Source organism: Cyprinodon tularosa, unplaced genomic scaffold (genome assembly GCF_016077235.1).
Source record: "Cyprinodon tularosa strain WSP-4 unplaced genomic scaffold, ASM1607723v1 ctg267, whole genome shotgun sequence".
NCBI lineage: Eukaryota > Metazoa > Chordata > Actinopteri > Cyprinodontiformes > Cyprinodontidae > Cyprinodon > Cyprinodon tularosa.
This window is the reverse complement of record NW_024038971.1, coordinates 162,637-174,684: the sequence shown is the minus strand read 5'-3', so window position 1 is coordinate 174,684 and position 12,048 is coordinate 162,637. Positions and strand designations below refer to the sequence as shown.

Sequence of the window (12,048 nt, the reverse complement as noted above, 5' to 3'; positions counted from 1 at the left end):
TGTTAAAGTCAGTTAGCACCCAACCCCAGGACCACATATTCACAGGATCCCCAAACCACCGCCCATGTATATTTTCTTTTTAAAGTCTGCCCCTGGCTGTGGATACCAGAGGTGAATAAATAAGCTGATGCCTGTTGTGGGTCTCTGTTACAACCCCAAGGCTCACGAGATGCTCTCCACAAACAGCAGCATGTTTCAATAAATCTCTCTTGATTTATTATTCCTTTGACTGATTATACGAATGTAAATATTCAGTAGGAAAATATATAGTCTGGGTGACAGAGTGTCTTTTGCAAGCACCACCATGCCGCCCTGCTGGGTCAGAGCTCCATTGCCACTCACAATTATTTATTAGGCTACATATTCCCTCTCTATCCATCACCACATTGCCACCCGGCCTGGTCACATCTCTTAATGTTTATTACAGTGTCCCACCTTCCACCAGGAGGATGATTGACGCTTTGTCAGAGGACCGAGGTGGGACTTGCGCGCTCCTTTCTCTCCAATCGTGGCTTGAAGGGGGCGGAGGCTCTTCATCCAATACTCTGATTATGAGTCAGTTACCAGACATAAGCGAAACAATAACAGTTGGTGGGCTGGTTTGCGCTCAGGTCCAGGTTAAGTCTTTCAGCGCGTTTTTGTTTGTTTGTTTGTTTATTTTTGCGCATCAGACTCTCAGTTCTATGCATCCTGCAGCGCAGGAGCATAACGCGCTCCACTTTTAATCAGATTAAGATTAGTCCTGCGTTTCCTTCGTCCCTACAGTAGCGGTGCAGGAGTGGCCAAAGCCAAAAGCAGCGATTCAGATCAGATTTCACCTAAACCAGCTGGGAGAGAGAGAGAGCTGAGGAGAGGAGAGAAGAGAAGAGCAGAGGGTTTGTCAGTCTCCCTCCTCCCAAATCCAGAAAAGCTTACCAAGGAAAAAAGGAGGAGTGTCTGCGCGCAGATAGACGCGAGGAATCCAGAGGAATTTCCCGAGGATATTTGGTCTTCTTTCCTTCCCCCCTCCCTCCCTTCCTCCCCCCTCTGCACGTCAAATTAAAAAACAACAACAAGAAGAAAAAGTTGGAGGGGAGGCAGCGGGGACCGTGGTCTGGGATGGACGAGCAGCCGCGGCTGATGCACTCCCACGGGGTAGGCATGGCCGGACACCCCGGCCTGGCGCAGCATATGCAGGATGGCACGGCGGGGACGGACGGAGAGGGAAGGAAGCAGGACATCGGAGACATATTGCAACAAATCATGACCATCACAGACCAAAGCTTAGACGAAGCGCAGGCGAGGTAAGACTCAACTAATAAAAAAATGGTTTTATTTATGGGGACAAACAGAGGAAGAGGAAAGATGATAGTGGCTTCATAGAACCGCCTGTAAGCAATGACGCCCACTGAAGTGTCGATCTGCGCGCAAGCAACAGAAAAACCCTGGAAAACTTAAAGATTTCACAATCTGGCAACTTTTGTGTGATTATTTCCTATCGGGATTATTAATTAGTGCCTGATTATAGCGGATTAGGAAAAGAACCTGTTTTATCTGTGAGGGACTTGGCAGCTCAGTCACTCTCAGAGTATTTTGCCTTAATTGTTACAAAGGAGCTTACATTGTAATCCTGTGCCATAATAACAGGATGCAGATCATCTTCTATGGTTTACCACATGCACAAAACGCAAAAAGTTATCACATAAAAATAATATATGTTTAACAGGTGAGGTGTAAATAAATATATTTTTTTAATCTATGGGTCATGAAATAGCTACATTTACAACATGGTTAATTTTAAAGAAATTAGTCGGGTTTTGTGGAGATGCACTGAGGGTTACCCTGACCGGTGCCGATATCCAGTTATAGTGAGAAATATCCTGCTGATTCTTCACTCCATATACCGATTTTATTGACTTTAAATTTCTGTTAACTATACAGAATAAATCTGTTACTGCTCTATTTATAGGGTTGGTCAACTATCTACGTCTATTCATCAAAATATATTTGATTTTTTTAATAATAAAAAATGCATCAGATTTGTGATGGGAAAAAACATAGTTTTGATGCAGCTAACTGGAGCAAAAAAAAAATATATATCAATCAGAGTCAATCCATGAAAATTGGTTCCAGAGGATGGTTAGGGCTTTTTTTTTTTTTGTCATTTCCAAATATGTTGTATTTACCTGCAAATCCTTGTGATTTGCAGGTAAAATCTGATCTGAAATTCTTCAGTATTTGACCAACTGTTCACCTATCAAAGCCAATCTAGGGAAAACTGACCAGTACTAATCTCTAGTTGACTCTTAGGTTTAAATATTATCAAGCTCTTCTATCTGAAAAAATATTTGATTAAACTGTTTGAATTTATAAAGTTTTATCTGTTTGCACACATCAGAGTCAATCAATGAAGATTGGTTGATTCCACTCACTGACTGACTGAATGGTGTATAATCAGTATTCCAGTAGGGGGGATGAGGGGGAATGGCATCCCCCCTTCTTAAAAAAATCTTAAAAAGCACCTTCTTAAACACCACCCCCTGTGACATTTTATTACTGAATGTGTAAAATGTTACAATATATTGACAGTAATTTCAGTAGTATTGCCCTTTCAACATTATGCTGGCTGTGGGCTTACGAGTGTTATCTTACCTGTATTTGTCCCTAACTATGTAGGGGCAGTGATAAGTGCCAGTCCAGGGACTGACTGCAGTTCTACTGTAAGGTGCCTTGGTCAAGGTCAATGACCGGCGTACCTAACATGTAACAACCATACCATGCATAATGCTTTAGGTTAATAGACTATATTAATTAGGCTTTGTATGCCTCTAAAAAAAAAAAAAAAAAAAATTCCACCGTCCCTCTTCTTTTTTTTTTTTTTTTTACAACTAGACTACTGTGTATAATTCCACAACCCAAAAAAATAATTCATGCATCTTTTGCATCTACTTAAGCGTATTTAGTGCCTTTAACACAACTGTTTAATGCTAGCAAGGTAGAACATTAAAAAATGTGTTAAAATAACAAAAAATTCTTAAGTAGATACAAAAGATGCATTAATAATTTTTTCCAGTGATGCTTTATTAAATTACCAATTGTCACGTAATAGATAATAAAAAGCATGCTTACGTCTATCTTTCCTCCCATTTCTGCTTTTTGCTTTAGTATTGACCTGGTAATAAATGTCTTGTCTTCTTTTTTAGGAAACATGCACTCAATTGCCATCGAATGAAACCTGCTCTCTTCAATGTCTTGTGTGAAATAAAAGAGAAAACAGGTAAGGACTCACAGCCGAGAATGTTTTGGCTGCAATAGCACCCTCTTTGTGTCTAACCATGACTTTCTTTCCTCATAATTGCGTTCAGGGTTTATACACACACACACACACATAGATGGATCTATCTATCTATCTATCTATCTATCTATCTATCTATCTATCTATCTATCTATCTATCTATCTATCTATCTATCTATCTATCTATCTATCTATCTATCTATCTATCTATCTATCTATCTATCTATCTATCTATCTATCTATCTATCTCTCTCTCTCTCTCTCTATATATATATATATATATATATATATATATATATATATATATATATATATATATATATATATATATATATATATATATATATTTAAATTTTTTCCCTTAGATGTATCATGTTTTTCTATGTAAAAAGGCTGATAAAACCTACTGATATTGGGTAACAGTGTTGGCATTTTAGACTTTCTCACTTCTCTCCATTGGGTTTGATAGCTTCTGCTTGGTGAGCTGTTTTTCATGCAGAGGAATCGTCTGTTTATGTGCACAACAGGGGTCAAAGCCACAATAAAGAATGTGTGAATTAAAAAAAATTTAACAGCAGATTAAGAAAGGAGAGCAGCTCACATGATGAAAGGTTGTGAGTTGTTTCAGAGGGAAGTGGCAGAGCAGCGCTTTTCAAGGGAGGGGGAAAAAAAATCTAATATGGGCTTATCTAAGAGCACAACTTTGAGGCTGTCTGCGAGGTTATTGAGAGGAAGCCTTGTCACTTTGTCGGCTGGCTTGTAGCGTCGCAGCAGAAGAAACACAGGGACCAAGCTGTATGGAGGCAATACTGTTTTCATTAATATAACATGAACCTCTCTGCACTGACATTTCATCTGTATGAGTCAGAGTTTGGCACAGGTTTCTCTAAAAACAAGAGAGGAAACATGTAGACACTTGAGATTTTCATCAGATTTACAAAGAGCGCAGGGCCCCTGTGGAGGAAGCTACAGTGCAGACTGGGGGCCCGCGCTCTTAAATTGCAAGGCTTGGAAAAGTGAAAGAGTAATGCCTGGCTCTTTGTAAACTGTCTGGCGTCTCCCTGGGTTCAACCAGAGTTCGTTTCCAAAAAGAAGAACAAAGTGACTTGGACCTTTTCCTGGCTTTTCCCCCCTTTGCCTCTCCCCTCATCCCACCGTTCTTGGCAACCAGGCTTCTGACAGGAGAAAGGCTCCCGTCAGACTGCAAATTGTCCTCCCCTCTGCTTAGTACCAAGTTTGGAAATGAACATGTTTCAAAACAGCTTCTATTTTTTCCATTATTGCTTTGCTCTTCTTTTCTGTTTTACTCGGCGAACACTCACCAATCTTCTGATGTCTTCCACAGCTTTATGATGACAAAAAAGCATTTAGAATGTATGAATAACATAAACACCCCCCACTCACACATGCACTCACTCCTAGAGATGACTAGAAAATATAAAAATCCACCCTGTCTGGGTTTGAAGAGCTGAGCCGCGGCTCATCTTCGCCTATAGGAGGTTTGTGCAGACGAAACTGAAAATCCTTTCACTGCAGTGACAGAGAAAATGACTCAAACCTTCACCATGGCATTTACAGCCAAATGTGCTGAGTGCAGTGTATGCGAGTGGAGTACAGCCTGTAATTTGTCAAGACTTTTTTTATTTTCTTTATAAAGAGTCAGCTTCTCCTTGCTTTTTACATTGTTGCAGTCAGAGCATCTCCGAGATAAGATGACGAACCCAGCCGCTCCGGTTCAATCTTTTACCAAAGACATGATAAGTCTCTCCACATTAGTGATTGTTTGCTTCACATATGAGCCGTGCGCACCTCTTCTTTGCGCTGTGTTGGCGGCGTGAGTGTTGACAGCAGCAATATGGGTCATTGCCGCAGTGAGGTGTCCATTGGCAGGCAGCTGACAAACAAAACGGGAGTGCATGCCAATAGCAGACAGAGGAGGGCCCTAACTGATGACCCTGCGCCACCTTGCTCCCCTTTTGATTTGTGCAGGGGCCGTTGCTGTGTCACCGCGTTGGAGTATTTAGCAAGCTTAAACAAGCTCAGGTCCACATGCCTGACTTATGGAAAACCAACGGCAAAGGCTTGTGTTACCTCGCATAGAGATGTTCATTTTGGAAGCTGAGATTGTGTTTCACAGAAACATTTTCCTCCCACCTCCTGAGACCTCATTTTAGACCATTAGCGTTACAGGTAAAGTTAAAGAAAGCACTTGGTGTTTGGCTTTTTTTTTTACGTTTTTTACTGTGCTTTCCTTCATGTCCTGTATCTAGGGCTGGAAAGCGTCTTTGTTTGCTTGGAACCATTACGCCGAGGGAAACTGGCACGTACAGGTTGACTAAGTAAGAGAAGCCAGACACCAAGTCGGTGTTTCTGGGAGTCAAATTTCAGGCCAACTCACCCCACCCTCCTCCTCCCCCCACACACACCAGTTTCTTCCTATCTGCGGGGCCTGGGACTCTTTTTCTTTCGTCAGGCCTTTCTGTGTGAGCAGCCTCACATTACATCCATGCAGACTTGGGTCAGATGGAGAGCTCCTGCATGACTAATGTGATCAGACGGATAATGCATTACACCGCTTGAACTTATCAAAGCTAGAGACCTGCTGAATCAGTCTGTCCTGCTAACAGCAACCCTCCCAGAGCCTGCACTGGATAATTGGGCATCACATTTGAGATATTCACAGCCATCAGGACGTTTTAAAGGTTTCTTAAAGGAATAAGAATGCAAAAGAAAATATTCCGAAAATTTTCGGCATGAAGCAGACTAGAGCTGCTATCGTTGAACGGTATGCTGTAGGTGTCGACTTCTCACAGATAGGGAAGAAAGGCAAGGTTTGATTAAGTTAGTTTGAAAAACAGTTAAAAGTAAAGATTTGGTAAAACAGTCCCATTAATTTTTTTTATATCCTTTGAATAATCCAGTGAGCTGAAGATCAAATTTTAATGTTGAGGCAACCCATACATAACATTAAGACATGAGGAAACCTTAAAAGTGGTGTAAGCTCAGCTTTAGGGTAGAAAGATCTTCATAAATAATCTGTAAACCATGCAAAAAGATCCGGAAGTATGTACTGAAAACTAAAGGCAGCTTAATTCATTTTAGTATGAATAAATTATATCCTGTTTTAAAGCAATAGTGTGGTCTAATATTCATTTATTAAAAAATATTTTTTATTTTTTATTTGGGAGGTAAAAAAAAGATGTGTATAGTTGTAAATATAGTATATTTGTACCGTACTTGTGGAAGTAACCATACATTTTTAATCAATAGTTTTATTAAACATTGAAGCTGTAGGACAATTGTTGGATGAAGTTATGTTTTCATAAAAACAACATGGCAGCCATTCTTGAATAAAAATAATTTCTTTAAAAAAAAAAGTTTTAGGCTCCAGTGGCCTTTATTGCAGATACCGCCTGGACAGGAAACAGGAATGAGAAAGAAGGGAGAGTGACCTACTGCAAAGGCCTGTAGGTCAGCATTGAAATCTGGTACAGCTAGATGAAGGTCCAAGATTATGATCTGGATCATCACCAAAACTGAGTGGACTGTTCCTTGGCACGATGCACACCTCTGATAAAAAAAATAATTAGAATCTAGAACTTTTCAAGCTATACCGTACACAAACAGACAAACACACACTCACACAACCTCTCCTAAGAATATAACCTCGGTGGCAGATAGATACAATAGATTACCTTACCCAACACCTGCCTACTGCTGCTCACTGCTGGACAGCTGACTGAAACAAGACTCCAATAACTCACTTACAAAGTCAAATGCAGTTTTTGGTAGTATTTCTAGCTGAATATACAGTAAGATGTCTCTCTCTTACTCTCTATCCATCTATAAGAATGCAGACTTTAAATTATATATATATATATATATATATATATATATATATATATATATATATATATATATATATATATATATATATATATATATATATATATATATATATATATATATATATATATGCATTGTTATAGATAGATAGATAGATAGATAGATAGATAGATAGATAGATAGATAGATAGATAGATAGATAGATAGATTATCACAGCCAATTTTCAAAAATAAAGAGTCTTTGCGAGGACTAAAAAATTCTTAGAAATGACTGAACTAAGACTAAAACAAGAATTAAAAGAAGCTGACGATGAAATTGTCTCCTGGCATTTAAATAAACAGTTTACACCGTAACTCTCTGGATAGGTTTGATATAAACCTGCAGGTGCATGGTGATAATGTCAAATGGCTATTTTCAGCATTTCCTTTAATATCAACACTAAACGATGATGGAGGTACTCGTTGAGTTCCTGTGCAGCAGTGGATAAACTGGTCACTATGGCTCCCAGTGCTGCTGTTTTTCAGTATTTAATTGACACGGCTGTCCATGATGAGTTCAGGGGTTAGTGTTGCCTCTCTTTGTTACTCTCCTCTCATATCCAGTGACAGATGGAGGCATTAGTCTCCAATGTGGCGCTGTCCTGAAACTAATGGCTATGTCCTTGGTTTCCCCGTGCTAGCTGGGAGACTGTATATCTGTCCCTGGCTTGGAAGTGCAGAAGCAGCAGTTTATCCCCCACCACCCCCAGCCCCTTCATGTTTTAGTTTCCACGGAAATAAGACTGAGCAGGACTTTGTCTGCTCTCTCATAAATAACTTCAAAATAAATAACTTCAAAAATGAGAGTGAAGTTTTTTTTTCTTTCTGAGAAAAGTGGGCTTTGATTTGTGAGCTTATATGAACCTCTTCCTACTTTTACCAGAAATGTTCATCCAAGTGCGGGATAATAACCATGTGATATATCTTTACAGAGACTGTGCAGATTATAGCTTTTAAAGTAAGCTACAGGATATAAAAATAATCTGCTGTCCTTTTTAATGTCTGGCTTTATATTTGTACTTCATTACTCATGCACTTCAGAAGAAGCAGCAACTATTTCTGCTGCCTCCCTGTCCTCCAGCATAAACTCACTTGCAATTAGAACAGCTAATATATTATGCAAATGTTGACTGGCTTAATTGAGACATGTTAATCATGTTTTAAGAGGCTAATTAAAGCCCTGTATATCTGAGGTGGGAGTAGTAATTAGCCATGATAACAGATCTGGCTGCAGAGTGGTCATATTCAGTGTTGCAATGTTTAACTAGAGGGTACCTGTGTGCATGTTTAAAGATACCTGAGTATTTCGTTTTTTACATTTCACCATGTTATAATAATGCTTTATTTGTTGTATGGCAATACAGTGATGACAAGTGGTATAAACAATGGTTACTGTATACAGGGAAAGCATTATGCTAAGAATTATTATAAAATCTGATATGCCATTAAAAAAAAGGGGTATTTTACTACAACACCTTGTTTTTCTCATGAACCAAATAGCAGGAAAATATTGCAAACAGTAAAAATAAGAGTTTCAGCCATACTCTGATTTTAGAGGTTTCCAAAATCAATTTGAATTTGTATTTTCTATCACAGGATGGTGAATCGTGATATTAAAAATTGCAATGGTAAAGAATATTGCAAATCTCTAGGAATTAGAATTTTTGTTCCAAAAATTCTTTTTCCATGAATTTTCACTTATTTTACACTTTAATTGTGTAGAATAGTTCAAATAAGTCAGAAATGGCCTTTTGTTTTGTTTGTGAAATTTCTAAGGTGGTCCTAATGACAAATGAGTGCTAAAAATACTTCATTTTCACTTTATCCACAAAAAGGGCATCATGCATCTAAAATTGTGTTTAAGACCATCTTTGTTCAGTTAATGATTATACAGTTAAAGTTTGGTCAGTTTAAGTGTTATAGAGTGTAATGTTTTAAAGCAGGTGTCGAGCTTCTTCGTAGATGCCACACTGTTTAATTTATTAGTTACAAGCGGCCAGACGCACTTAGCCAGACGCTGGGTACCGGCAAAAGGTTCAAAAACAAATCCTCACTGTAACAATACAAAGTAAAGGTCTTGGTCATACATTAAAATAGGTACAAAGTTTGAAATATCCACGCTTTTTTCCAAGGCTTCTACTCAGAATCCACCCAAACAGCCAAAGCCACATGCAGATCACAACTGGATTTTCTTGCATGGAAGTTACATTTCTCCAAGTTTACACTTCAGAGAAATCCATTGAATTAACGGAGTTAGAAATGTATCTGATTATATGTTCAAAAATGATCTCATGTTTTTTTTTTTTATTAATTTTTTCAGACCCTTTCTTTTTTTTCTGTTGCTTGTGCTTGTCTCTCTGGTCATCTGATCCAGCAGTGTTGGCCGTTCTGAACATCAGGCTCTAAACTGTACACGGCCTTGTTCTTACTTTTCTGGCAGAGATCATATTTGGATCCATTACACTAAGAATGCCCTCCCACTTATCGAAAATAAAATTGCTTTAGAGAGGAAATTTGCTCCGCGGCTGGAGTGGAGTTTCTTTTTTATCGGATGTTTCTCTCTAAAGCAAGCTTTTAGTGTCTACACAACAGCTCCAGTGACATTATTGCCAATTTAATTGCCTCAACCATTGTTTTTATTTTTCCTTATTGATGCTGTTTGGATTTAATTGAATTTTGCAGTGTTGCAGAATTGTCTTACACAGTTTAACTGGTTAAAACACACATTCTCATAGTTTTTCAGTATGGGTCAGTATGAAGATGATTGTAATGTATGATATCCTGCCATTTATATATATATATAATATATTTAATTTCTAAATATTCTACAGTTCAGTAACTTCAGAAAGTGAATCATCTTAAATTGCAGCAGGGTTGAAACCACAGCCTTTAAGCTTCCGTTTTATCTTTTGCCCAGAGATAGATCTATATGTATGAAACCTTTATTCATTTCAGTTCAGTTAAACGTAATTCAAATGAGTTCAATTCATAGATTTTTTTTATCACTTCGTTTTCATGCCACGAGTAAAAGAAAAAACAAACCAGGACACATTTTTTTTCAATGTCTCTATTTTCTATGCCTCTGTATTTTCAATATTTATTTGTATTGTGAATACCAGGTCATGTGGGTAAACAGGGGTCATTACTATATAGAATTAGGTAGGAACCTTTCTGTGTTGGGTCAGGTTTTCCATCAGGAAGCGGGAAATAATTTTCGACTGCTGAAGTAGCAAAGTTCTATCAAGTGTTCAAATTTAAATGGACATTAATAACTTGGAAACAAAATAAGTTGGCAAAGGCATCCCATATCTTTCAATTTAAGCTTGTTTTGTTGTTGTCGTGACCCAGATGACTGAGAATTTAGACAAATCAGATTATATTTAATCAGACCAAGGCTGTGTCCGAACGTCCGCCCTAACCCCTAGATCCCTCAATCACTATAGAGAGCGAGGACTATATAGTGGACTCAGTTAACTGACCGTTTGGACAGATGATCACTAATTTGTCCTCCCCGTTGTTCACGTAACTCTGCCTCCACGCACGGTGTCATCTTTGTTTTTTGTTGCCGCTGTCGGGCAGTGACAGCCACTGAGACAACAAATCCGAGAAAGCATTCTAGGATACATCTGTTGATCTGTTGACCACGGATGATCCCTATTATTCAAGGTGCAATGTAGGAAATTTTGATTCCACTAGTTTTTCATCCACTAGACGTGCCCTATATAGTTATTAGGGCGGACATTTGGACACAGCCTGGGTAACAATTAGTGCATCATTATCCTACCCTGGTCCAATACCTCAGTGCTTTAAAGTCTTTGCTTGGCCACTAAAGTCTCATTAGCATGGAATAACTGCAGTGATTCTCTTGTGAAAGCAACAGGTAGGGAAATAGGCTGAAAATCTTTGTTCCCCAAAATGCTGTTTATAGATGTATTTGTGCTTTTGTTTTTTCAGTTTGATAGGGGGACCCCCCGCTAAGATGTAAGTGTCATGTTGGCTGCTTGCTGGGGTCGTAAAAAAAAAAAAACCCTCTCCCCACTACCCGACTTGAATGAACAGTCAAATGTAAGACAGCGAGCTCTCTTCCGTGGCTGACTTAGTAAAAATGACACAAATTAATACGTGCTGCTTAAACAGGACCAAGATTAATGGTTGCCTTTCGCAGCGGCTTAGATCCTCTGTCAGTCGCTGCTCGCTGCCCAGATGGAATCAACACCAATCAATGAAGCTGCCGACTCTCACTGGATATCTGCTTACAATGATGAGTGGTACACACAGGTGCGCACATTTACATATGCTTTAAACACACAAATAATACTAAAAATAGCACAAAGGTTCTCCTTATTTTTGCATCTCTCTTCAGCTTTGCTCTGTATAAACTGTACCGCATATCATGTATTAAATTCCAGTAGGATGTTCAATCAGGTGCCACAAAGTCAGATGGGGAAGAGCAGCAAGGCTGATGGCTCAGTCGTGATTGGATGTTTCAATTACTGATAGTAATGCCATGGTGTAGTGAGTCATGCAGTGCAGATAGCACCATTTATTTTAATCAGGACAGGGGAGAGATGGGTGTGGATGTGACTCCCTCACTTCAGAGGGAGTTTCACATTTAGATGCAAGGAAGTGCACTCCCCCTCACCCCCTACACACACCCACACACAAAGTCACACTCACATTTTCCTTAAATCACTCACAGACACATGCAGCCACACACATACACGCACTCAGGTGGATTTAGAGTGGAGGATAGGTTGCCTTGGGTAACGCATAGCGACAAGGTACTCTCTTGGCGAGCTATTCTAATTTATGTTAATAAACCTTGCAGTTGCTGTGAGAGACAAACGGGCCAGAGATGAGCCTCGGTAACCTCGGTACTTTTACTTGAA

General features: G+C 39.0%; 1 protein-coding gene across 4 annotated transcripts in view; it reads left to right on the top strand.

The window, feature by feature from the left end:
• Nucleotides 1–560: 560 nt before the first annotated feature.
• Nucleotides 561–12,048, top strand: part of pbx1a (pre-B-cell leukemia homeobox 1a) — a 69,175-nt gene continuing 57,687 nt past the window's right edge. For 2 of the 4 annotated variants that reach the window (XR_005281153.1, XM_038289269.1), the window contains exons 1-2: nt 562–1,283; nt 3,183–3,256. Coding sequence is in view for 3 of the 4 variants with exons in the window: in XM_038289269.1 (XP_038145197.1) it covers nt 1,099–1,283; nt 3,183–3,256 (259 nt within the window). In the remaining variant the exon portion in view is untranslated. Of the gene's footprint in view, nt 1,284–3,182; nt 3,257–12,048 lie in introns of all 4 variants that reach the window. The other 2 variants (XM_038289268.1, XM_038289270.1) reach the window with 2 other exon arrangements.